This window comes from Embiotoca jacksoni, unplaced genomic scaffold, assembly GCF_022577435.1.
Source record: "Embiotoca jacksoni isolate LCO1_2020_lvr unplaced genomic scaffold, fEmbJac1.0.p SCAF_35, whole genome shotgun sequence".
NCBI lineage: Eukaryota > Metazoa > Chordata > Actinopteri > Embiotocidae > Embiotoca > Embiotoca jacksoni.
Genome location: NW_027185387.1, coordinates 3,644,289 through 3,672,200, shown reverse-complemented (window position 1 = coordinate 3,672,200; position 27,912 = coordinate 3,644,289). Strand labels below are relative to the sequence as shown.

Below are 27,912 nucleotides of genomic sequence, written 5' to 3'. Positions count from 1 at the left end.
AGTCAGCACAACGCCAGTTCAAGACTCGCAGGATTTTTTTTATTTTTTTTTTGTCAGCGAGTTAAACATTATTCTTGCCAGTGTGGCTTTTTGAAGGGTTTCAGTTAAGGAACGGTTTGCGTGACACTCGAGCATTGTGGTTTCGGGGGAGATTTCAAAATCCTTCTGTAAAGTCTTGCACGGAGGGAAGAAATTGTGGAATTTGGCACCAGCTGAGTGGCGGGTAGAGCCTTGTAATCTGACAAATTGTGTAGTTCAGTTGCATGTTGTTTTTTTTTGTTTTTTTTCTCGAAACCCCGGATGAGACGTCAGGCATTTCACTGTGAGGGTTTTACACTCTGCAGCCCCACAGTGAAAGTCCTTTTGTTCACTCATCCATTGACAGAACTTGGAAATAGGGCGGCATTGTTCACGCACCATGTAAACTGGTCCCATTTCCGTCGTGATTCTATTCTAATTATTTTGTACCATTGCTTTAGAGAATGGCTCCTTTATTGCGTAATGACATTAGACTGACTAGTCGCTTGTAGTTCTGACAGTTGAAATGGGATAATTCCTCTAATTCCCCAACAAATTGAGTGGAAAAAAATAAATGCCAAAGATCACCCAGGCAAGGTTGTACCTAATCTGAAAATGGAAGATACGATTGTGAAATTCATCAGTTCATTAATGAAAGTTATTAACCTCGCGGATATTGAAGGGAATTGTTCTGTTTTTTTTGTTGTTTTTTTTAAAGCAAATAATTGGAGAACCGCAATGAATAAAAGGCGTCTCGTACTGCTGCTGTACTTGTAAACCGGGGGAATCCTTGAACTTTGCTCTGCTTTCACATTTACACACTAAACCGTGTTTCCCTTAATTCATTATTATCTGCCATCATTAGCCTCCTGTCATTTTAAAGTGGGGTTTGGACCTCTTCTCCGGGGTTATCGCATAAATGCATTACATTTCAAGTATCACTGGCAGTTGGGTCTTCAGTAATGTCTGGTCCAGAGCTAAAGCAGTCCAAAATAATTAAATAGTCTGAAAATATGTCAACATTTCAGGCATTTTTTTTTTTTTTAAGGCAAAAATGCCCAAAAAATATCAGCAATTCTCTTTTAAATGTGCTGATTTTTTTTTTTTTGCGTTGAGTTTTAGATTGCTGTTTGGTCAAAACGGGGCAAAGGATCATTTTCAAAAGGACTCTCAAAATGCGATGGACGTTTGCCACTGTTTTCTGACCAAATGGTGAATCGGTTAATTCAGAAAATGGCCCACAGACGAATTGATTGATAAAAATAATTACAAGTTTCAGCCGTACTCTCGGCGATGCTCGCGCTGCCAGCATCAAGTGGCCAATTCAAACACTCGCCCCAATGAGCGTCCGGCTCCAAACAGCGTTCAGCTAAAACATCGTGTGTTGTTTTGTGTTTGGTCCAAAGAGGAAACAGATCTGGAGATTGTTAGCGTGATAATCTTGATAAATGACGAGTGCCGCCCAAAACGTATGGAGTAAACGCATTTTATTGGAGGCTAATTCCAGGTCAAAGCAAACTACACCAGCTCACTTCGGTCACAAACCTTTCCAAAATGTCAAATCCGGGAATGTCGACACAAAACAGTTTGACTTTGAGGAGTTGAGTCAATTTAGGGGAGGCTCTGCACGAACCTGTTTGCACCTTTCACCGTTTGCTGTCACTCTGAAGGAGGGTTTATTGTGTGGTCTTGTCTGCAGCCCCGTGTCTCCGTGAGGCTCAGGAACAGTGTGTGGTGACAGCTCGGGTGATTACCTGTCCCGTCTCATTCACTCAGCCGGCCGGCGGCTCGGCCACGTCGTGCATCAGAAACTGACACGCGGCGATTACGATGTCGTTAGCCCCGACTCTCTGTCACTCTCTGCACACATTAATTTGCTCTCTGAGCACCGGCAGAAATGGGCTATCCGCACTGATTTCAGTAAACCGTGAAATATAAAGCCTCTGTGATGACAAGTCTTGAGCTAATATTAAATTTCATCAGTGACTAATGTTTGGTTTTCAGAGCTCTCAGTTCATCGCGGATTCAGATTTCTTGTTCTGTGATTGATGTGCCTCACTCGGAATAAATCGCGGGGCATTTTCTAAAAGCGCATCTCCAGTGGAAATACCGATCTATATTTATAGTGTGTAAAAAAAAAAATTAATTTAAAAAAAAAAAAAAATCTTCTAACACGTGATAGGTTATTATAGCAATCTGTTGCTAGTCTTGCAAGATTACAATCATTGTTAAACCCCAAAATGTGAAAAAGTAGTCGAGCGTCATGGACATTTTTTTTTACTTGTAACTCATTACACATACATTTCAGTTTCTCTGGCAATAGATGTAAAAAACAAAATTTGTTTTACTCCGAAGCATTTACAGCCATGATAAGTGCAGCTTTGCAGAGCCACATAAGCGCAGCTGTTCTTTGGAGCTAAATGCTGTCCACGACAATGCTAAGGTGCCGATGTTTAACAGGTATAAAACACCTTAAATTAGCATTAATATTTGCTAATTAGCGCCAATTATTTCTGAATAGTAAGTACAGCGAGGGCTGATGGGGGTTGCATTAGTGATTAGAAATGTAAATTTTGTGTTTGTCCATCTGGGAGGTGTCGAGAGATGTTTCAGTCGAAGGTTGACCGGCAGGCAGGCAGACAGCAGAGTCTGCGGGATGAAGTTACGCCGTAGCGTCGGTTTTAGCGGGTTCATTCGGGTCCGAGGCGGTTTACCGACCCGCCGACAACCCCGGGTGGACCCAACTTAAGCCGTCACCTCGGTATCGGCGGCGGTAAGTAGTTTGTGTTCACGTGTGATCGTACTCAGTTTGGAACAGTAAGTAGATTAGAACAGTTATTTAAAGGGTGTACGGGGTTATAATCCAACGTGTCAATTGTTGTTTTGTCTTCTAAGTCTAATTGGATCCAACATTGGCAGCACATTTGCGAGCACTGAGTGGTTTATGCCCAATTAATAAATGTGCAGCGTTGGCTTCGGCAACGGCGTTCCCCCTGCAGTTCAGTGCTAATGATTTGGAGCGCTTTAATGTCGACCGCCTTGAATAAAGAGCACTAAGCCCGGTGTCACTGTGGCCTTTAAATCACCATCGGTCTTCCTCTCTCTCTCTCTTTTTTTTTTTATTTCCCAACCTACACATTTTTTTCCTACCTCCGGTTCTCTCTCGCGCGTCGTCCCCCTCACTTAGTCTGGTCCCCGTCCCTCGCTGTCCTTTTTCATTTCGGCCCCCCGCCGTCTCCCCGTCGCTGTCACGGTGTGTCAGAACAGGTGGAATCAATTACTGACCCTCAGCAGCCCCGCTCCCCGTACCACAACGAGCTCTTTAATTGAGGGAATTAATGAGTGATCAGCCTGTGAGATGATTTGGTGTGTGAGTAGGTGGGTGGGGTGGGGCGGGGCGGGGGTGGGGGTGGGGGGTAGTTTGTTTGGCCGACCCCCCCTCCCCCCCTCCCCAGCGTAGCGAATTCTGTCTTTCCACAGAGGCAGTCAAAGCCAGTTCACATTTCTGCTTTTTTCCTTCCCCGCCGCCCCGCTAATCACCTCTAAGGTTGAGCAAAGAGACGCCGCAGCACTAACTGCTCCATCACCCGCTCCCTCTGATGAAGATTGCTTTTAAGGGCCACTGAAATACCAGAATGCCTTTCATGCGTTGAGCACTTTGTTCACTTCCTCTCGTCGCGGCATCCGCTGGCTGACTCTCCACATCTGCTCCAGTGTGTGTTTATTCGCTGCGTCTGAAGTGTCTCGTTGTGTTTCTTTCTCTCTCTCTCTCTCTCTCTCTCTCTCAAAAACCTTCCACTCCTCTCTTCGCAGATGGAGTCGCCCGTCTCCACGCCGGCTCCTCCTCCCCCCCTCCACCTCCTGGCCGCGGTAGGCAACAGTGAGATCGCCTCGCCGTGTGAGCAGATAATGGTGCGCACGCGCTCGGTGGCGGTGAACACGTCCGACGTGGCCCTGGCTACCGAACCCGAGTGCTTGGGGCCCTGCGAGCCCGGGACCAGTGTCAATCTTGAAGGCATTGTGTGGCAGGAAACTGAAGATGGTAAGTGACTCTTTTCAAATGAGTCCCTGGATTGTGGCATTAAAAAAAGACAACAACAAAAAAAACACACAAAAAAGACAAAATAAGCTAAAACCATATGGGATAGGGTTTTTTTTTTGGTTGTTTTTGTTTTCACATAGCCAGTGCGGTTGTGCGGTTGTATTGAGGCATCAAAGAGAAGTCGGTTTTTCAAGGCTTTAGTGAAGCCTCTGTCGTTTAAAAAAAAAATGATCATCTTGCTGTCATTACCATACATATTTTCCCTGCGAAAATGTAATTGGATATGCTCGGACTGCCTGAGGAAATGGTGGTGGTGGTACTAATGCCTGCTTTAACAGCACACATGCTGCATAATATTGCCAGGAACAATAGTAGTTGGCAGGCAGTTCTTAGGTGGCCTTGATTTTTCTCTTTTGCTTGGGAGTACGCAGACGGGAGTTTGTTGCACGGAGATATCTGCTCAACAACAACATGCCTCGTAACACAAAGCACTTTTTTTGGGGGGTATTTTTTTTTTTTTGCGAGCCTGCCAGTTGGGAATAGAGTTGGCTCCTCTCCTGCAGCGCAGTCCGAGTGAAATCTCAGACGCTCTCAGTTTTCCCTCCCTTTGATTGAAACCGCATTCGGCTTATTTAATTTTAAGATGTATCAATGCTCCATCAGGTTGGGCTGGGCCTGAAAGACTGCCCCCCCCCCCCCCCCCCCCCGTTGTGCATGTGAAATAATGCAAACACCTAATCTTCAAAGGAGCTCGCGCTCAGTCGCTCTGCGGGCATGCTGAGTACAAATCGCCCACACATCCACAGTGCTGCTTGTTGGTTCACTTGGAGGAACCAAACAGGGGAAAAAAAAAGAAAAAGAAATGTCCCTGCCTCATCAACATTCCCAAAGCACAGTCCCTGCTATTGAGTGCCACTCCACCGCCCCCCCCCCCCCTCCCCGCCCTCGTTTTTTGATTTTTGCTCCAGCCCTGGGCTGTGTCTGATTCACCCCTGTTCTCCTCTCTGTTGCGGCTCTTTTCTGTTACCAAGCATCCAGCCGGTCACCCCTTGACTCTGTTTCCAAGCAAACTGGGAGAAAAGCAAGTGCGAGGCAGGAGAGGGGGTTAGGGGGGAGGGAGAGGGGGAGAGAGGGTTGGTTGGGGGGATGGGGGGGGGGCAGTGGGGGTGGACAAGGCTACTTCTGTTAGTGACACAAACATGGCTCGGAGCCAACAGCAGTACTATGTTTGTGCTCCCTCGTTCTCTTGCCTCCCACGGAGTGATTGAGCCTCCCGCCCTGCCCCCCCCCCCCACCTATCCCTCCCCCTCCACCTCCCCCCCTCCCCGACCAAGTCTGTCCTTTGCCTGCACTCACTCTCTCAAAGCTGCTATTTTCGCTGGAAGAGGCAGTGGTTTGGCCTGATGGAGCTGTGTTTTCTCCTGATTCCACTCTATCTGGCTCAGTGGGGGAGGAGGTTGGTGGGAGCTTTGGAGTGGTTTTTAAAAGTGGTACAGTGGCGAGAGGTGTCTGTCTGTCTGTCTGTGTGTGTGTGTGTGTGTGTGTGTGTGTGTGTGTGTGTGTGTGTGTGTGTGTGTGTGTGTGTGTGTGCGCGCGTGCGCGCAGGTGTATCACACGGGTTGTTATGGCCATCAGAGCGGTAGAGACCAGTCGGGTTTTTCAAGGCTCACTTCATTCTCTTTGAAACCTTTTCTTCTTTCTTTCTTATTTTTTTATTTTTTTTTTTATCTCAGAATAAGACAGAAATCGTAACCAGTAGAAAAATCAAACAAATATGATGTAAAGGATGAAGCAATATGTTTCATAACTGCAACGATCAAGTGGTTCTGAGTTGGTCTGTTACAGTTTTGGCTTTCGGCCGTGTGTGAATTTATTATACTGTTTAAAAAAAAAAAAAAAAAAATCAGATATAGTTTTGATTTTAAGAGGGATTGTTCAGAGTCTTCACTATGTATTTTATGATCACCTTAAGGTGTCATATAAACAGCAGACTATCCGTGAGATTTAATAGTGAATCTGTGCTGGCTTTTGCAAAGGGAGGCATTTCTCAGTGGCCTCCGTTGCATTACATTTTGCACACTACATTAAACAACACAAAGATGTGCGTTCCCTCTACATCATTTTAATGGTACGAGCTCCTAATGACCCACCGGCTAGTTTTAAAATGAAAGAGACCCAGATGCTGCTCGCATCAAATGCGCTGGCATTCAGCTGTTTTCCCCCACGAGACCTATGAATGCCGACTTTCTCGCATTGTGTGGCAGCCGAATAAATGAGAACCAAATGAGGAAATCAAGCAGATCCAGGCCGAGTACCAGGGAAGAGCAACAAACAAGAGGCCCCAAAGACATAGCAGAGGCATCCTGATTAGCAGTGAAGTTGAGCAGTCCCCCCCCCCCCCCCCCCCCCCCCCCACCTCTCTGCATGACAAGTCTCATACAGAGCTGTTTAGGCATGCACCGCGTGGGTGTGTGTGTGTGTGTGTGTGTGTGTGTGTGTGTGTGTGTGTGCACGCGTTTCACTTAGCATGCCAACCAACAGCTGCTTCATCACCTCCGCCTTTCGGCCTTGTGGGAGTAAATGAACAACAGGCTTCCAGTAATTGTCTGCGCCTCAGCCGACTCACCGAGAAAGAAACAGATGAGGAGGAAGCGAGCAACACCTAACAAAAAAAAAAAAATTGCGATCACAGAAGCTGCACCTTCAGTCAGTCGCTGACGAGACTCTTTGGCGGATGAGGCTGAAGAAATGTTTCATCCCCGTGTGTGTGTGTGTGTGTGTGTGTGTGTATGTGTGTAATTTGACCACAGATGTAGCAGCGCAAATCTGGATAGTAAGACGATTTAAATAGAAGTCTTAAGTGAATCTGAGTGAACAAAAAATAAATAAACCCACGCAACTTTAAAAAAAACAAACAAATGTATGCGTTTAGTCCTGTGCAGGAGAACAGAAATGGACAATATGAGAGAAAGTGAGTCTGTGTCATGCTGTCAGTCTGGGGGCGAGTGAAGCTTAGACAGGAGGGTGGGGGCGGGGGTGGGGGGGGAGGGCGGGGGGGGGGGGGAGCAGGACTGTGGTATTTTAAGGCCCTGCACTGACACAAATCCCCTCAGCGCAGGCAGACGAGGCAGTGGCAGCTCCCAGGGTCGTGTTGGCAGAGCGGTGGGCCAACCCCTCCGAGGCTTTAGCATGCTGATACCTCCAAATGCCATCTCTAAAACGCTGGAGAAGTTTATTGCTCTTGAATCGCAGCCCAGAACGCCTTGGCTCCTGCTCCGGGGCAGAGGGAACACAGAGGGGGCCCCTTTGGCCAAACACTGCAGCTCCGTGCCAGTGCCAGTGCGGCGTTTCAGAGGCACCGACCCTCCAGTACGCAGCGGGCTATTCCCCGAGCAGGTCCCGCAGCTTCTTAAGCTCCCTAATAGATAAATAATACAGGCTGTTTGTGATAAACGTTTGTCTCGTGGATTATTTACGCGGCGCACGTCATCGCGAGCGTCGCGAGCACCGGCGTTAGCGCGGGAGTTAAAAGCTGCTCGGCATCTGCATAGAGGAGAGGTCAGTGTGAAACGGATATTCCTGTATAAACATTTGAGACATGTCTTTTTTTTTTTTTTTTTTTTTCCCTCCTCCAACCCCGTCAGGGAGTCGAGAAGGGGAATATTGTATGAAAGGAGTACTTGGCTCCGTAGCTCACTTGCCAGCTATGCTTCCTTGCTCCTTTGAAGACCACCTGTCAGTGGCCTCATTGAAATGTTTTTACAAAGGCGAGCGGTGACTGCTCTCTGTGAACTCGCTATAGAAACTGTCCTTGAAATGAGAGTGGGCATTGTCAGGAGGCCTGTAGCTGTCTGTCAGGGCCGATGGGGGGAGGAGGAGGGCGGGGGGAGATGGAGTGAAAAATCTAGCGCAGAACTTCTGTTAACAGTAGAGGACGTATTCAAAAGAAAAGGAACAAAAAGCGATGCTTGTTTTTCTTTCCCCGGCCTCCGCACACCAGTAGATTTTCATTTTGCCAGCTCCTTAGCCACTTTACTTTCCAGCGCACCGAGCCAATCTTTACACTCATCTGTGTTCACTGTGCAAGAGTGGAAGTGGCCAATTTCCAGGGAGGAGTGGGGGGGTGGAAGGAAAAAAAAATAAAAAATGAACTCCCAATGTTGTAAAGAATTCCTAACTATGCGGTTGAAGTTACACTCAAGGAACTGAAAATAATGGCTCACTGTTTCCTGAAGAAAGAGGCTCGTCTTGTTGGTCACAAATTCAGTCCCCGGGTGGCGTTCAGCAAGATGGCGCCTTGAGTTGAACCCAAACCTCCTGAGAGACATTGGTTCCTATTCTCATTGGCTGACAACTGCATTTTTTTTTCAAGCACTTAAAACAGTCTTGAAACGTAAATCATATGCTTGGAGGAATTTTAGGCTATGCCAGTGGTTGTCATAAGATATCATGTTTGCTATATGCACGTCAAGGACAGCCTGAGTAATGCGCCTTTGGCAGACGCGTCTCCGAATCGCAGCACCATCTCCTTTAAGGAAAAACACCAGGAAGGGCTTGCTTTTCCAGAGAGAGATTGCGCATTTACCCGCATGACATTTAAGGAAAGTGCTCCTTGCCTCAATACAAATTATTTACAGTAATAAGTACGTGTAAAGTTGGTGGAGATGCCGAGTAGTTTTCCGGCTGTTGCAAACACGGCCGGCTGCTGGTTTGTGATCAACTCGTCTGCTCCCACTGTCAAAGTAAACATGGACTGGTTTTCTTTTTTTTTCTTTCCGCGGAGGGAGAAACTGCTGCATGCGGCTGATAATGTGGGACGGTGTGGAGAGCATACTAATGCCGCCTTCCTTCGCCTCTCAGTGGTATGAGAGAATTGACCTTCTCACAGGCTGTTATTCTTGTCAGTGAGAGCGACTTCACACTTTTACCTCTCGTGAACCACAATGCAGCCTGAACTTCTCAGTCGGCTCGAACGCTCTGAATTCCAAAATGCAATCCTCGACCATCGGACCCGTGTCTGATCCGCTCCTCGTCTGTAACTTTCCCCTCTTGGACCGAGCGCTCTCGTTTGTGTTATATATTTGACCGTCTTGAATTTCTTGTTCGTTATAGACTCGCCAGTTACACGAGGTAGCCGTTATTATAATCGCCTATTTAATCTTCGGCATTTTGCTCGGTTACTGATCTGACAAAAAAAAAAAAAGGGGCACATTTTCAAATAGTCGAACTCGTAGTTTATGCAGCTACTCTCTCGTCTTAAAAAAAAAAAAAAAAAAACACTTTTCCTTTGTTTTTTTATCGGCACCTGGTAATAACACATTACTACCGCCAGCGATAATGTGCGCTAACCGCCATTTGATTCTGCAGCTGCAATTTACGGATGTTACATGAACGCCCCGCATGCAAGTCACCGCTGAACGCTGCAATTGACCTCTTCTGCAGTTTGAAGAGGGTGAAATAAGACGTTCTCGTGTGAGATTGGCTTCAGCTGAAGACGCGTGATTTTATCTATGCGGGCTGCGTGGGATAAACGCTGTGGCTCACCGACGCCGATGACAGCTGCTGTCGTGTGACGCAAACTTACTCGTTCGTGTCGGGTCACACGACCTCCTCAGAAATGCTGACGCGTGTTCCCGACTTTTAAGAAATGCACAGTAGGCTTGTATCAAATCAAAACAATGGGTAGGACACGGTGAGCTGAAACCAGCCACTGGTGGCAAAAAAATAAATAAGAAAAAAAAAACAGGGCGACGTCTTCCGAATTGTTTGTTTTGTCAACAAAACTGTCCAAAACCCCAAAGATATTTAGTTTTAGATTTTCTGTCACATTAAGACCAACTAAAACTCTAACACAGTTTCTCAAACTGGAGCAGGGGCCCCCTCGGGGGTTACATTAGCAGAACAGTTAAAATATTGGAAGTACTCCATTGCTCTGTGTAACCTCCATCTCCAGCGCTGTAAGTGACTCATACAGTTCGTCCCAAATTGCTGTCTGCCTCGCATTTAAGATAAAGGTCAGTTTTAGGGCTTCGTATTCTGACACTGACATAACCGGACAAGCTCGACTTCGTTTTATGCACCACAAGTGCAGAAACGCCGTTAAAATGGACTGTTGGAAACATGCTCAGACACTTGAATGCTCAAACGCTTCATTTGTCAAGGTTACAGTTATTGCTCGTGGCAGCACCCGGCTATCTTTTATCTTCTCTGCGTAATGAATACTGACACTATTTTTCTCATTGTTCTCACTTTCTTGCAACCTTGATGAGCGATGCTTTTTATTGCACAGAAAACTCGTAATGGAGAAGGGAAAAAAAAAAAAGATCTGTTTTCTTATCGGATACGAAGAGGGTCTGTCAGTTATTACTTTATTATCTGACTGTGTACAAAAGGTGATAATTGCACGTCCTGGTAATTGCTCGCACGTTTTTTTTTTTTGTTGTTTTTTTCCAGGGCTTCCCTTGTTTTAATCTAAAATCCATTTTACACAAATATGAAGACAAACAGAAACCTTTAATTAGATTTTTTTTTTTTTTCTGTGAGAGCAGTCTGATAATGTCCCAGCCAATCATTACACAGAAGCGAGGTCCGATTTTCAAAGATAACACGGGCGTTTTGACAAGGTCAGTCAGTGAAAATGCCATTAACCCCACTGAATTCCTGTTGAGCTGGAGCAGAGCAGAGGTCAGCCAGTGAACCCGTGGCCCTCGCAAGGTTTCACCGGCAGCAGAGGACCTGATATTTTTTGGCCCCGCTGAAACCTAATGAAATGTGTTAAGTAGGGAGGAGGGGGGTTTAAGGTCAGGGCATGGCAGTCACCCCTGCAGCATGCTCGGGCTACTCCCGACTTCATTTCCCCCCCCTCCCCCACCCTCCTTTCTTCACCTTCTTGTTCGAGTAATCTCGCACGAGTACGCGGTGGAGTTGGACGCCTAAGTAGGTGCCGCCATTTGTTGTTCAACAGCATCGAAAGGAAACGAGTGGCAAAATTACAGGCCAATCCCTCATTAATGTGGGCTTCACTCAGCTGTCCTGAATGACCCTATTAAGGCTGACACAGAAAGGGGTGGGGGATGGGTGCAGGGAACTGTGTTTGCTCCAAATCACGCCGACACCCCCCCCCCCCCCCACACACACACACACACACACACACACACACCCTTACCCCACCTCCCCTCACAAAACAAATCCCAAGTGAGCTGCAGCTCCAAAGAGCAACTTTTATTTTTTGATCTTTGAACTCCCGTCTGTTTCTTCCCCCTGAAACAAATCCAGCGAGTAAAGAGAGGGATCGCAGCCCACGCAAACTCCTCGTATGTAACTCCCCGTGTGTAAACAAATGATCACGCATGCAAAGTCATCTCAGTTTCTTGTGTAATTTGCTTTCTGCCAGAGGGAGATTTGTTTGTGCTGTTTTGTCAAGGGCTTTCCGTGTTTAGACAGACTTGACATCGACATCTTCGCCCCCGAGAGCTTGAAAATTATTCCTCCAGATGAAAGTGTACAGATAAACTCTTTCAGTTTAGAGCTTTTGCAAAAAAAAAAAAAAAAAAAAATACCCTTGATCATATTCTGGAATATTTCCAAATAATTCTATGAGTTTAATGTAGATTCCCCAAATCGAGGCTTTATTAAGTCGTCGGGAAAAAAAAAAACGGTGCGATGTAGATTGTGTTGGATGTCGCGCATCAAAACTGGATTCTCCGTCGAAGCCTTTGAGAAACAAGTTTTCAGTAAACCAGAGCTCTTTATCTTCTCAAAGCATCATCTTTACCTGATACTCCTTTTTTCTTTTCTTTTTTTTCCAATTAGCCAAATTAATGTGAACTCGGCACGTTTTCTTATGGTCTGTTAAGCTGGTATCGTCACAATAACGGAGAAACTTTCATCTACACGACCTACATTTTTAACAGGAAAATGGGTTTGGTGAGGAGGTGCTCAGAAAAATGTTATCAACACAAAATACTCACTTTGATTTAAGGAAACATTTTAGTGGAACTGACAGTACGGCAATGGTGTAAAATCATTTTCATATCTGTCATTATTGTCGCGAGTGTTCACCGCAGACTTTAAACTGTGTGGCCTGGAAATTGAATTTTCCAAGCTGTGCTGCATCTTAAGTGTCGGTACACAAAACTCCTTTCACTTATACCCATGATGTCGAGTATGATCTCATAACTTGGCCTGTCATTTTCACTTTGTGTAAGCTATATACACCACGCATATACACACTTAAAGGCCCTGAAAGCATTACTTTTGCTCACTTTTTTATAAACACCTTAATTAAAGATGAGGTGCTGCAAAATCCTCTTTTTTTTTTTCTTTTCTTTTTTAAGCTTTATTCCCATTCGAGTCAAATTGTATCCAAATTTCTTCGAATGTCCTTGAGGCGTCCCACATAATGTTCAAGGAACTATGTTATTTAGCATGCAGAGAAAGTCAGAAGCAGAGATCTGAGGTGACCCAGAAGCCAAAGACCACTCTTGACAGGATTACAGAGTTCCTTGGCTTCAGCTTGGGAACATGGCCAGAAGGAGGCCACTGGGGTGGGGGGGGTGGGGGGGGGGGACGACGACAGCAAGTGTGAAGTCCGCAAGAAAGCCTCGTCCATGAGTCTGAGCTATCTGCCGTTAACGAGGAAGTATTGCGGGGTTTTCTGTTGCATATTTTCCAGCAATACTAGGTGTATATGAGCATCAGCAGTGACGATATTAAACAAAAATCTTTGCCGTGGCTATATGACACTTCCTGTGACTGCCCTCATAAATTTCCAGTATGTTTCATCCGAATACTGTAGTTACACTTTATGGGGTGCTTAATGATTGAGGTGTTTATGCACCTTTTGCTACTGACGGCACATAAAGTATTCCTGGCCAATCAATCAGCCACCTATTTAGAGTGTAGAGGCTCAATAAGATTGATCGCTGCACTTCCTCTCATCACCTGTCACCCACTGCGTTTTCATGATGTTAAGCCTTTGCAGGCCTACAGCGTGCACTGCTGTTCACCGGCAAACACCTGAGTAGTTGTAGTTGAGGGAAATACAGGGAAATACCAAAAGGGAAACCCGAACACAAAGAGCCAACGATGTCAGCTCGTGGCAAAGATCGGTCCTCCGACGGGACAGCGACACGCGGTCAAATACGCCGTGGAATTACTTCAGAACAAGAATGTGAAAAGTCTGTGAAAAATGAGCCGAAGATCAGACCTGAATCCTGATGGAAAATCCTGCTTCAGGTTTAAAAATAGTTTGTTTATTTTCCCCCTCATTCACTTTGAACTTGAGTAAATGTGCGTGAAAAATTACAGGAAATCCACAAATGTTATGACGTGCCAAGTTAGCAGCTTAGGGTGTACATGGGTTAAAATAACAATTTGACATTTATTGTTATCGAAAATGCAATGTTTACTACAATTAACTAAAATTTGTAATATGTCTTTTAAATATGCGCTTCACCGCATAATCTACACGCAATCTTTGTGAAAATACACCGATTTACTTAGAAACCTTCAACAAATTGGTAGCAATGTTGGGAAATAGGTTTATTGTTGTCTTACTGAGAGTAAAAACAGTTTTCTTATTATTCTCAATCAATTTTCAGCAAATAGGACAAGAAATGTATTTCCCCAAATCATTTTATTTTATTTTTTTATCCAGTACCGGCATTAGTAACAACGAAATCCAATTCATGCCCTTCTATTGTCCCAGCTAGTGAAGAAGACGAACATAAAGACCTAATGCTAATTTTAAAATCATTAAAGACTTTAAACAACTCGTAGTATATTTTCTCAACCTCTCGCCAGAGAATGCGGGGAAGGCTGTATCCTGCACATCATGAAAGGCCAGTCATTCACTTGCCCGGCCGTGATTTACATCCTGCCACGACCAGCTGCCAGAGCCATTTTGTGTTGGAGTGTTTGGAGAGCTTAGAGGGGGGGTGGGAGGTGGGATGGGAGGGAGAGGGGGGGGGGGGGGGTTAGGCTGTTGAAGGCGTTTTAGAAAAGGTCTGGGTTCTTTTAATGTGACAGAAATCCGAACTCGAGGACCTCCTCCACTTCCCGACGCACACACACACACACACACACACACACACAAAACGACATTTTCAGTTAGATCTAGCCTTGACCGAGCGCTCATGTTCTCAGGCCATAGATTGAAGGAAGAGACTTGTGGCCAAGTGTCAGCAGGTTCCTGTAAACATATATAAATGCCTTCTACACTCGCCGCTTTATTCCGGCAGCAGCCAGAGAAAAATGAGGTCTCAACTGTGACTTGTGTGTGGGGAGGGGGGGGGGGGGAATTGTAAGCCAGGGATGGTTATACCATCTGAAAAGAGGAAATGAGGGTGAGGGTGAAGGAGAGAGGGAAAATAGGGTGAGCAAGAGAGGTTTCCTAAGCTAATAAAATGCTCGGAGCGATGGAAGCTGCCAGCCAGCATTCCTGTGCCATTAGATAAGTTAGCTCGCTGCAGCCTCCAGTTTCTCTGCAGTGCTGAAGTGGCAAGCTGAGGTCACCACCGGAGAGCGAGGGGGATGGTGTTGGCAATAAATTCAGAATGCTTTTGTGCAGTCGTTGCTCCTAAACCGTCCGAAACTGTTTGGTTGATGATTTAGTTTTTGAATTTATGGGCAAAAACATCTGCAAATTATTCATCTGCCTCCACCTTGCTGTCAATTTAAGAGAGCGTGGTTTTTTTTTTGGTTTTTTTGTTTGTTGTATTTTTGCATTAATAATAGTTGTATTTCATGCAGTTAAATGTCCAAAGTGCAGGATTTTAGTCAAGTACTTCTGTACAAATCTGCATGATTGACTGTGACATTTTGATGACATACAAGCTGTTGCCAAATGAAGAGTATTTGGTTTCTTGGAGAGAATATGAGTCGTGTGATCTTCTGGAACTAATTTTAGATTTTAAATGTGAGATCAGGTATCGCACTCGGAGCAGGTCAGATTGTGTAGCTCGCACCCGGTGCTACCAAATTCACACTCGCCAAATGGCAAGACAGAAGCTTCTGAGTGTGACAGATTGCAGCGATACCAGTGAAGTCAAGGAGCTTTTCTTGCACACTCATTTACACTCTTGTCAAAACTGAACGGCTCACGCTGAATCGGTTCAACCCAGGAGCTCGTTGATTGTTTTTAAGAAGCCGCAGTAGTAAATCCATACTCTCCCCGAGGTTGTACATTTCAGGGCTGCAAAGTGAGATAGAGAGTTGCAAAAAAAAAAAAATATTTGCCTCGGAGTTAATTCTACTTCGGGGAAATCTCTTGTTCTGCGAGATGGCTTATTTAAATGGAGAGGGGTGTTCGGTGAGTGTTCCCCGGTTACCACGGTAACCTCGGTGTGATCGTTCTTAGTGAGACCTTCTGTCAGTATCTTTGTACAGTTTTTTTTTTGTTTTTTTTTACAGTGCTGACTGCAGTTGAGTCTGTTCCAAGTCTTTTAGATGATATCAGTCAGTCTTGCCCCTACGGCTCTACTGTGTGAAGAAGATAATAAAAAAAATTAAAAAAAAGGATCTTTGACTTGTATGACTGTCTTCCACGTGACACCCTTTAGCAAAGATTAACGCATTGATGCAGTAGCCACCGTGCACTTGCAGCTCACACAGTACAAGCGGTTACATATGAATCCGACAATAAAACATTCCCTGCTGTGTTTGGTAAATGGGGTGTAATTTTCTGTGTAATTTGTATTATTATCATGTTTAATACAATGCAAATGGGTGAATATTTGATGTCTTGTCTCACAGGCATGCTGGTGGTCAATGTTACTTGGAGAAACAAGACATATGTGGGCACCCTGTTGGACTGTACACGGCATGACTGGGCTCCCCCCAGGTAAGAAGCATCGCCCTGTATTTTAAAGTGGAGCGAGCAGGTTTTGCATACTATTAAATTCACTGTCATGCATGGTAGTTTCAAATGTCAAGGTAGAAAAGGAGTTCACAATATCCATGAATCACTAATGCATGCTCTCTATCCAGACTCTTGCTACTTGGTCTCTTAACCTTTTTCATAATCTGTATGATATGAATCTGCTGTAGCAGCATCAGCTCAAGGATACACAGGCCGGTGCACCAAATTGCAAGTGTGCCACTGGACCTACCGAGAACATGTTAGTCTTTATGTTGAGCCTGGAGAAACAGGATTCATTGGCAAACGCCTGCTGTCCCAGGAGGCAGTAGTGGAAATAGAAAGCTACTCCAACAAGCCAGATTGCGGAATCCAATTATTGGACTAATAGCTTTTCCTCAACACTGTATAACACTCTCTATCACAGAGGCTGCAATTTCTTAGATCAGTGCTATGTGGGAGGCAAAAGGTGTTTCTGTAATTCTTGGGGAGTTTGCCTTTGTTATGCAAAATGCACGGGGTGTGTAAAATACCTTGCCAAGCACTTGCTTTGATTTAGAACACCTGCACTGTGTCTAAATGTAAATATAAATCTATACTTGAAATACATGAAGTGCAATAGAAAAAAAAATCAAGATCAAAGTATTGCTAATGGAAAACAAGGCGATTCTGTATCGCACTAATGTATCTCGGTATATCACAATAATGTTCAGTGCGTTAGGTTTGCTGGACTACATTTGCACCAAGATACTCTTACAGTTCGCAGCACTACTACATTAGGGACACACCATGAATAATTCAGAGAGCTTTCAACGGACTGAATATAAACTTGGGCTTGTAATGAGTCTAAATTCCTGTTCCACTGTCAGACTACGGATGTATTCACATCGCCTGCTGGGGCTGAAATTGTTTGGAGAGACTTGTAGAGGAAGCTGTGAGTCATACCAGCCCGGTGTCTGACTTTGTCATAGACTGCTAACCTTCACTGCTGTGCAGAAAGATAATTACATTACTGTTATGGAGCGATAAGGCCAAACTGCTTATTTTTTTTTAAGTATTTGAATGACTGCATGTTTTCATTACAACGCATGTTCATGGCTGTCTTGTCAAATGATGTTTACATGTTTTTCATCTGGAAAGTCATGTGCACAAAACATCAGATTGGTGTGTTACCAGAGGACGAGGACAGAACAATGGTCTCTCTATGTTGATATCATTGCCATTGTTTACTACAGTCTAGGGACCCACAAGAACTTTTACCTTCAGTATTGTCATCCTTGGCATCGCTGTATCAATACATACATATCAACACAGTAAATAACAAGTGTTTGAGATTCCCTGTGAAAATATAAACAAATATTTTTCAGACAAACTTTAGAAAGGCGATGGCCAAGCATAGAAGTAGCCTAAAGTCTTGCATGTGCCTTATGTGGGGCAAAAAAAGATAATTCTTTGAAAGCATTCACCTTTAAAGAGCAGTTCAAGTTTGGAGCTTAAGTTTGCAGTTGCCAAAGAAATCGACCCTTTTACCTGTACAATCAAAGGTTTTGGCTTTGTGTGGTTACGCAATAATGAATAACAAGGGCAACAGGGGTTTGCCTTCATGATGCAAGTGTATTAAGCATGAGGACACTTGTTTTAACTTGCACACATGCGACCTTTGACTGCACCTCGTATGCGATTTGTCTTTTTTTTTTTTATGACCGACTTTTAATTATTCCTAAAACACCAATCGTATTTCCAGTGATTCAGTGGCTGAATTTCCATTATATTATTTCAGTATCTAAACAAAAATGTTTTGTATTGAAATCAACCTCTGACATGACGAAATCTGATGTCACCGCAGGTTTTGTGAATCCCCTACAAGTGATCTGGAGATGAGGAATGGTCGCGGTCGGGGTAAGCGAATGCGGCCGAATAGCAACACCCCTATCAACGAGAACAGCAACTCGTCAGACAACAAGGGCAGCACCAACAACAAAACGCGTGCCGCCTCGAACAGCAAGGGCCGGAGGGGCAGCCAGACGCCATCAGAGCGCCGCACCCCACCGAACAGTAACACAGAGGACATCAAGGCCAGTCCCTCCTCAGCTGGGAAACGCAAGACCAAACCAGCCTCAGACATGGAACCCAATTCCAGCTCAGAGGACACCAAAGGCAACAAGCGCATGCGGACGAACTCCAACAGCGGAGGGGTGGGACCAACAGGTCTCCCTATTCCTTCTATTAAGACTGAGCCACTTCCACCTCCTCTTGATCGCAGCTGCCCCTCTCCAGTCCTCATTGACTGCCCACACCCTAACTGCAACAAGAAGTACAAGCACATCAACGGTCTCAAGTACCACCAAGCCCGTGCCCACAATGATGACGACATAAAGTTGGAAGTAGATGCAGACAGTGAATATGGAGAGGACTCGACTCTCCACCCTGAGCCGGGGAACTGTAATGGCGCGTCTATCTCTCAGAAAGGATGCTTATCTCCTGCACGTTCAGTTACTCCAAAAGGCAGGAACTTTGATGCTCAAAGTCCTTCCCCATCTCCTGGCAAGTTTGGTTCAAAGCAGAGTAAAAAGAAAATTGCTGAGACAGATCCAGAAACGGCGGGTACACCGATGGATGGGTGTGAGGACGGGCCTTGCCTCACTGATGAGGCCAGTAACGATGGTATAGATGATAAGAGAGGGTCAGATAAGTCTAAAAAGGGTAACACTGGCACAAAAGCTGATAAAATGGCTCAGAAAAACTTGAAGTCCCCACGGCCCATTGGTCCTGTCCCTACAGCATCCCAGCAGATGTACTCTTTTCCACCCGGAAACCCAAATTCTTCCCCGGGGCTTACTCCAATGATACAAGGAATCCCCAAGAGTCCCCAAATGAAAGGTGCACAGCCTAAACCTCCTGCCATTGGAGATCCTGCCTCTGGTGGCTCCAAAGACAAGAAGAAGAAAGACAAAAAGAAAAAAGATGGCGGGAAGGAAGCTGACAGCCCCAAGCCTCCAGGAAAGGGAGGAAAACTAGAGGAAGGAAAGCTACCTTATGCTGAACCTTGTGATCAGGGGAGTAAGGGGGAAGGCCTCCTCAATGGGTCTTCAGATCCTCATCAGAGTCGTTTGGCCAGTATCAAGGCTGAGGCCGACAAAATTTACAGCTTTTCTGACAACGCCCCGAGCCCATCCATTGGTGTTGCCAGTCGGATAGATGGCAGTGGGATGCCACAGCCTCTCACGCCACTTCACGCGGTGAACCAGAATGGTGCTGACAACTCTTCAGTCAAAACCAATAGCCCAGCATATTCAGACATTTCAGATGCTGGTGAGGACGGTGAAGGGAAACTAGAAGGTGTCAAAGTCAGGACAGAGGAACAAGCCATCAGGGAAAGTGTCAAGAAAGCACTCTTTCCAAACCAGACACCCAGCAAAGAGTCCCCATACTATGCCGGTTATGAGTCCTATTACTCGCCAAATTACGTCAACCCCAGTCCTGGCGGGCCCAATCCAGGCACGCCGGTGGCAGAAGGACAGGTTAAGATCAAAAGGGAGGAAGAGCAAGAACAAGCTGAGGAAAAAGTGAAGGTTGAGGTTCATGAGGATCGCAAACCTGACACCAGTGTTCCTGGCCAGCAACAACAGCAACCCTCGGTCATCCAACAGCGATCCAACATGTACATGCAGCCTCTTTACTACAACCAGTATGCTTATGTCCCTCCATATGCATACCATCCTGATCAAGCCTACCATAACCACTTGATGAACACCAACCCAGCCTACCGGCAACAGTACGAGGAGCGGCAGCGACAGATGGCTGAACAGCATCGTGCTGCTGAAAAGAAGTCCGACGTTGCCATGAAAGAACGTGAAGCCTCCATGAAGGAGGAGTGGAAACAAAAGAGCCCCATGCCGCCAAACCTTTCCAAAGCCCCAAGTCAGACGGACCTTGGAAAGACCCCGCAGCCCCCAAGCAAATCCAGGGACTCGCCCTCTGAACCCTCCTCCAAATCCATGGGAAGCATAAAGGGGGAGGATCCAAAGTCCCAGCAAGCTGAAGGGCTAAAGATGAAGCTTACTGAAGGGGGGCACCATGGAAAGGAAGATTCCAAGCAAGCTCTGGAGTCCAGAGGTCAGGCAGGGATGGAACAGGCCATGTGGTACAGACAGGTAAATACCAATCTAGTCTAACAATGCTAGAATATATTACTTGTGAATCTTTTGTGACAAGGTTAGGAGTCATTTAATGGTGTAGATGCTCATTTGTGCTGACTTAGACCTTCTTTTCTGCTCTCAGCAGTACCCCGAGAGCCAGAAGCCCCAAGCAGAAGATGAGCACCAGCAACAACAACCTCGATGGAAAGATGAAAGGGACAGAGAACGGGAACGCGATCGTAAATTAAAGGAGGACAGGTCAAGGCCCAAGGACAGTCAAAGTGGGCCTAAGGAGGATGGCAAAGAGGGTAGTGATCCCAGAATCACTTCTGAGGACCATCGGGTTATGAGCAAAGACTCTCGTTCTAATCCCCACATGCAGTTCTCATCACCACTACCACAGCACCAGGGCTACATGCCCTACATGCATGGTTACCCCTACGGACAAGGCTATGACCCCAACCACCCTGGATACAGGGGCATGCCCTCAGTCATGATGCAGAATTACCCAGGTATGACATTAGATTTATTCAAAATATGGGTAAATCCAAATTCTTTTGTCTGGTGAGTGTTATAATCGGTCCAAGTCGTGCGTTTGTTCTCGTGTTTTCTTTTGGTCAAACGCAAAATAGACCAACATGAGCATGAATGCAGAACTTTGACTAAGTTTCTGATCTTAACTATGATTTAAGTTGTGCACCGTGGAAATTAGATGGAAAGGCAACATAGTCAACATAGTTTATAGAATGGAGCGTCTCTTGCTTTTTGCATACATTGCTTTTTGAAGATTTTCAAAGATTTGCTAGTGTACCTCTAGTGCACGTCTCAGTTTTAGCAGATGTAACAGTTGTAACAGTTGTAATTTTCAGCAATGTTGGTGTTGTTTTGCTGGAAATTGTAGTAATGGTTAAAAGATCCCTGAAATATTTGCAGTCCTTCAGCAGCCGTCGTGGGAAAGACGTAGCGTGGGAGAAAGTTCCAAGGACGATAGAACCTAACTTCCTTGTTTACCATTAAATCAGTGGGTATGAGCAGCATTATTACAGAAAATGGTGTACATTGGAGATAACTGCAGGCATCCCTAAATTCCTTTGACAAATTTGACTTTTTGGTGTTTATCCACAAATATATAACCCAAAGAATATCGTCTACATTTGTAGTAAATAGTAGAGTTTTTACCACACCAACATGGCTGGTACTTGAAGAGAAACAACAACTGGTACTATTGATAACTTGCATACAACATCCAAGTGGGCATATTCATGACTAATGCTGGTCTTTAGTCACGTCCCTTTTTAAATAAAAGGAATACTCCACATAATACAGTTGGGCCTAATGTCTTGAACAACGTTGCAATATTTAAAGTTTGTATCTTTATTTTTAAGATCCAAATGATCCCACGTAATGTATCACTGGTTGGTGATCTAAAATCAATTATGTTCAAGTTTGATGGATCATTGGTTATCACATTGGTACTCCATACAAAGCTAAATGTGACCCATTAATTCTCTTCGTCACTCTTAGGTTCTTATCTACCTGGAGGTTATCCCTTTTCTCCGTATGGGAATAAAATAGCGGGAGGTGAGGAATGCAGCGACAAATCGCGTGCTAGCCCTACTGTCACCAAAACGGCAACGGACTCCAAAGCCCTGGATATCCTGCATCAGCACGCCAGCCAGTACAAGAGCAAATCCCCCACAGTAGGTGACAAGCCGCCCCACGACAGGGAGAGGGAGCAGGACAGAGGAGCTGCTGGAGACAGGGAGCGCGAGAGGGAGAGAGAAAGAGACGTGGACCGACCACGCTCGTCCCCCTCCCAGCGCATGATGCCCTCTCACCACCACCTGGCATACCCCCTGCTCTCAGGGCAATATGACCTGTCCTACGCCACAGGTCAGTCAATCCTGAGTCTTCTCTGCTGTTTGACTGTAGATTCAATACACTAAATATGCTGCTCATCTGGCGTAAGCAAACAAAAGTAGATCATAAAAGAGTTCAGAATACTTAACCTACTGTAATTAGACTTTTAAATTATGGCGGAGGACCAATAGGTAATATAAATACAGAGCTGAAGTAGGAAGAAACACCGATAGCCATAGATTTCCCAACTCGCCTTTGGTCTCTGTACTGCAGCCCGGCTGCCAACAAACAGCAACCCCTCCCTTCACCCACCACCAGCAGACAACATGCGAAAGGCCGACAGTGAAACAAAACACGAGCCCCACTGAGAGCCGTGTTTGCAAACCAGACGAATGCAGGTGGAAGAAACTGCTCTTCAAACAAACAAATGCCCATACAGTAACTCCAGGCAAAAATATACGAGTTCTGGCACGGATGTAGAGTGACCTGTAAAAAAAAAATTTTTTTTTTAAATAATAATTAGAGATCGCGTGTTTTCTTTGTCCAAGGGTTGTTTGAGTTAAAGTGAGGAGAACACCCTGCTCTGCACTTTCCTTGCAACATTTATGTTGCAGACTCAAAGGCAGCAGCGTGTAAAGAAACCAAATCCTGTCCAAACAAAGCCCTCACTTCTCTGCTGCAATCTAGTACAATATGCGGTGCAGCTTTTAGCCCCTCAGCTCATCCATCCTAAGTAGGTCCTCTGAGGACAAGTGGATCACAGTGTTGATAATAGAGACGTTGAGTGAGCCCGCCAACACACCAAGGCACTCCAGCCTGCACTGACATCTGGTGGCAGCTCTTTGAAATTACAATTACTTTGAAAAACCAATATACTCGCTGGCTAAAACATGAAACTTAATGCAGTTCTGATATAAATCCCTCCTTCGTGACGGTTATTATGATCAGCCTTTGTTGAAACTGCTTCACGAAGGTGTCGATCCAACTGTATCATTTTGGAGGATGATGTCAGTGGAGCTGTTGTCCTGTATTGCAATATATCAACCATTGTTTCTCTTATTTTGTCCACCTTGTATACATCAATCACCGTCGACTAGAATGCAGAAACACCTCTCTGTATGACGCAATGCAGTTAAACAACAACAACATAATAACAGGAGTTAGTGCAGCACTGCTGTATTCGACTGCGTTGGTTTGAACGAGGTGTACCTAATAAACTGGCACATTTCAATTGACTCCACATTTGGTTGACCTCCTTCAGAGTTAGGGAAAAAAAAAAAAACTTCTTTCAACTGGAAGAAACCTCAGATGTTGGCGGCCATCTGCCTCGACTGATTGAAAGAAAAGAACAGCGTAGAGATCCAAGACAAAGAAAAGAAAAGAAAAAAAAAGGTTGTTGGAGACAGTAATCGCAAACCAGAAACATGCAGCTTCAGGGCCAGGGATACCTGCGAAAGAAGAACAAAAAGAAGCAGACAACTCTTGAGATGGGAAATGGGACAAGGAAGAATAAAAACTATGGGAAGGCATGAAGTTAATGACATGTTGTCATGTCATGTAAATGCATAGAGGGTGAGAGGAGAGGCGTTCACTGCATGAAATCAAGTACAGTATAAATATAGTATCACTGGTATGTATTTATTATTGCGTAAACAGAATTCTGTTGTTGCAGTTGCGTAGGAAACTATTGTACAAGCAGTTGTGTTTATTTGTGGAAAATTAATTCTCTTTTTTTTTTTTAAGCTGCTCAAGTATTGTTTTATGTGAAAACTTGAATCCATAAAGTTAGTTTGGTTTCCAAAATATGTATTCCCAAGTATGTATTCCCTTTTAAAGATTCTAGAGACGGGTTCTAGATGCGTGTAAGTCATTATGTTTTTGTGTGTTTAGTGAACTAAAATAAGTGTTCTGTAATTCAAGATTTTAATTTGAATAAACTGTGCTTTGTGTCTCTCCCAGGGAAACCTGACCGTCACACCTCAACCCTGCAAAGATTCATGTGACTGGCTCACATGAGAACAGGCTCCTCCCAGGTGTTACCTTTTAGACATCAGTTGAATGGTGTTTCTATCTATATTTTTTTGGGGTTCTTCTGCCCCAAGGCTTGGCAGATTGTCGTTTTCTTTTTTTCCTCCCCCACGTAAAAGACCCCCAAATTCTCCAAACCTCGGACTGTAACAGGACTGATAATAACCCAGGTTCAAAGCCATCACTCTGCCCCAACACGCAGAGGAAACACCAACCCGCTGATTATCTAGTCTTTGCACTGTCAACAAATACAATGCAAAAAGAGACTATTGGACTGCCAGAACAGCATTTTTGTTGTCGTTTCTCGTTTTTTTTTTTCTTACTTTTCTTTTTTTTTTTTTCTTTTCTGACTGCATTGGTTGTTTTTTTTTGGCACACTTAGAAAGAAATTGGCAGGGGATTTCAGGATGTTGGGTGGCTGAGGAGAAAGAGGAGTCAAACTAAAATTAAAGACTGACGGAAGAAAGTGAATCGTACTGAAATGATTTCCACTTCATGGCTTTGGCTTCACAAGTCTGCCGTGAAACGACAGTATATCCTTAACTTGACAAATGTTTGGCTATATTTCGTGGGGAGAGGGAATATGGCAACAGCTGCTTTCTTCAGAGACTTAAGAGCCTGAGACTGAAGTTTGTTTTTTTATTTTTTATTCATTTTCCATCGTCATTAATTCCCATCCTTTCTGAACCCTCGCTTCTTGTTTCAGGGATGATGTCGTCATGTTCTGCGAAGGGACCGCGTACACCTCAACGGAGAATAAACACTATTCATGTTTTCTTTTCTCGGTCTTTGCTCCATATCATTGTGCTCATCTTTGAACGTGTCTGATGCTGGAATCTGTTCCTGTTTTTCCTCACGACGAAAGGGTCACGTCTGTGTTTCTGTACACTCACTCGAAACGGTGAAGCCACATTAGCGAGCGATGAGTTCACGGGGACTTTGTCACCGCTGCACCGGGCCGCTTCTTTTTTTTTTTTTTTCCCCCCCGGTGTTTTACTGTAAACCCCCCCACCCCCCCCACCCCCAGCTCGTCCAGTTCGTTTCCTGTAAACAATGTGAAATTTCACTCAACTCATGTTTTTTTTCTTTCTTTTTTTTCTGCTGTAATATAGACTTTTATCCTACTTTTATGTGCGTAAATGTTTATATTTATCCCCGCACGCAACTGTTTAAAAAAAAAACAAAAAAAAAACAACAACAACAAAAAAAAACAACCCTGTTAAACAGCTTTCAGCAAACGCAGCATTTTACCGTCACGTGCTCGGGTCGCTGCGGCGTCCCCGGACGTCTCGTGCGCTTCTTCTTCTTCGCCCCGCGGGTTTCGCTCGGTCCGCGTCACTCGCCCCAACAACGCAGCGTGCCGGTCGACTGAATCACTGTCCACGTCGTTGCTACTCAAGATTAAGTGAAAACACGATGGTAAAATCGGTGGGATCTTTTTGTTTTGTTTTGAAGGCTAACGTGCGCGCTATCAAAAAGTTGAAATTTCTCTTGGCGCTTCGCTTGCTCGTGTGGCTTCACCATAACACGCATTCACCTCGGTCAACTGGTTTTTGGTTTTTGGTTTTTTTCTTGAAACCAGCGGTGAGCTTCGGAGCAGTCCAGGAGGGGGGAAGTGGGGGGTGGTGGTCAATGAGTCTGATAGTGTTTTGTTGAGTTGTTCCTCTCCCCCCCCTCCCTCCTTCCCCACAAAAAAAAAAAAAAAAAAAAAAGGTTCCAGCTGTTACAGAACAAACACGAACCAATCAGATGACCAGAAGTGCGAGCCGGTGAAAATGTAACGTGGTAAATGGAGTGAAACGGGGCCCTTGAGTCGCGCACATGACTGAAGTAGGAAGGCTCAAAGTTGCCCGATCAGCTGACGAAAGCAGCACGTCGCTCTCGGCTTTCCTTTTGTAGCTCAAACAGGTGGTCCCTCACTGTAAATTCACAGTCTGGTTAACTTTAAATCCACACAAGAAAGCCGCTGCCCGGCGCGGCCCGTGCTACCAGAGGGTCCCTCTTGGCTTTAAATTACAGTTCTCTCATACCTCAGGGGTTGTAAAGGAAATTCTATCCCAGTGCTTTTTGCATTGATTTGAGAGGGTTTCTGTTTCTGGGTGTGGAAAAAAAAAAAAAAAAAAAAAAAAAAAAGGAAGCACATTTTCTGCTTTGGGCTGCGTGTGCTGTCGTGGTTCATTCAGCATGGGGTGAAGGTCTAATGTCCTACCAGGCTGCTGTGGGTTGTGACCAGTCTTAATGTTCCTCTGAAGCATTATAATGAGAGTAGAATATTGACCATGTTGTCATTAAATTAAAATTTTATTGATTTTTTTTTTCTTTTTTCTTTTACAAACACTTTTAATGTTCCCATCGTTGTAATTTCTGTTTTTTGTGTCCTCATCATACGCCATCAAATCCCCGAACCACCAGTTCATCTCCTGTCTAACACCCTCTTGAGGTCGGATGTTTGGCTGTTTGTTGAGGATCTACTGGTGATCGGGAAACTGCAGCTCTTCATGTTGAGGTTCTTGGACATTCCAAGGAAAACGAGTTGCCAGTTTCTCGTCCCACGGAAGTTTGCGAGTCGGTATATATTTTGACTTTTTTGAGATTTCAAAAACGAAGAATGGCTGATATGAATAAGATGAATGTGGTGGTTGTTTGACTTGTACTTTAATCTGTAAGGGTAATCTAGGCAGCTGTGATGTTGTCATTAAAGTCGGTGGGTTTTAGTACCAGCAGACTGCATACAGTACATATAGTTTTATCAGACAATGGTTGTGACAAGTGCATTTGTTCTCTCTCTGAGAGTAGTAATGTTATCTCAGTAGTAAGCAAAGCCCAGTGAAAATCATATATACTAAAGTGTATGAAAAAGCCAGAAAAAGTCATGTTTGCTATCAACATATTGGAAAGTGCTTGGCTCTTGTATTTTGCAGGACTGTATTTGTTTCATGGTGAAGAGTATATTTATTGGCCAGCAGTTGTCTCAATTGGTGCCTAGTTGAACATTCTTCTGTGAGAAACACGGAGACACTTGCTCGTTCGTCCTTTTCCTGACCCCGCCCACTGTCACGCAAATGCCCCCCACCCCACCCGCATCCCCCTTCACCCCCTTCAACCCCCCGCCCCTCCACCCGCCCTCAAAAGCGCCGGCACTGGTGCTTTGCAAGGATGTTTACAAATGTCTTCATTTTCTTTCTGTGTGAGAAATTCAGAACTCTTCTTCTTCTACTTCTTCTTCTTCTTCTTCTTCTTCTTCTTCTCCTTCTCCCTCTTCCTCTTCCTCATTTCTCCCTCCCTTCAGGAGTTTGTGTAAAGTGTACATTACCATGGTTCTTTTTTATACAATACTCTGTAACTTGCCTTTGTAAATTTGGGCTGGAAAAAAATAAATCTTTTTATGAGACAATCTGTCCTGGGAACCGCTCAATGGCTTCTGCTCGGTAACGGTACTTCTAATAACAGGAATAATACAACTGTTAAATGAACTGGATTTTAATCTTAAAAAAAAAAAAAATCTTTTGTATATCTGCAATCCGTCTTCCCAGTTTGTTTGCGCAGGCGTTAACTTCATATTAATATTGTCAGCCTTGAAAGCCATAATGGAAAAATAATTTCACTTCGCAGGAAACCGTGTTGATTAAAAACAAGTTTACCTTTTCACCAAGTTTGGTTCGTATCCAAGTGGGTTGAGGACACGGGGGGTTTTTTTGTGTTTGTTTTTTACAGAGTTGTTACTCTCGGTGGTCATTATCATTCTACGCGGTGTACTCGACATTTCCCCGGATATGTATATTAAATGAACTGCTACTCCTTTTCCTGCAGCGGTCCAACAAGGGGGATGATGCTAGAAATACACGAGAGCTCCAGAAACTGCAGTGTGGCATGTGGCCACAGGAGAGCAGTGTCTCTGAAGAGGCGCAGTGAGTTCTCGGCTGGATCAGATGTCAGCTTTTTTAGCCTCTTTCAGGGAGTTTTACTGC

The 27,912-nt window shown here is 44.7% G+C and overlaps 1 protein-coding gene across 4 annotated transcripts in view; it reads left to right on the top strand.

Moving 5' to 3' along the window:
• Positions 1 to 27,340, top strand: part of znf609b (zinc finger protein 609b) — a 75,596-nt gene extending 48,256 nt beyond the window's left edge. The window contains exons 3-9 of one of the 4 annotated variants that reach the window (XM_069165642.1): positions 3,832 to 4,060; positions 15,815 to 15,902; positions 17,764 to 20,071; positions 20,199 to 20,568; positions 21,581 to 21,949; positions 23,876 to 23,949; positions 24,651 to 27,340. In XM_069165642.1, the coding sequence (XP_069021743.1) occupies positions 3,832 to 4,060; positions 15,815 to 15,902; positions 17,764 to 20,071; positions 20,199 to 20,568; positions 21,581 to 21,949; positions 23,876 to 23,919 (3,408 nt within the window). In that variant the 3' untranslated portion in view covers positions 23,920 to 23,949; positions 24,651 to 27,340. Of the gene's footprint in view, positions 1 to 3,831; positions 4,061 to 15,814; positions 15,903 to 17,763; positions 20,072 to 20,198; positions 20,569 to 21,580; positions 21,950 to 23,875 lie in introns of all 4 variants that reach the window. The other 3 variants (XM_069165643.1, XM_069165641.1, XM_069165644.1) reach the window with 3 other exon arrangements.
• Positions 27,341 to 27,912: the final 572 nt, after the last annotated feature.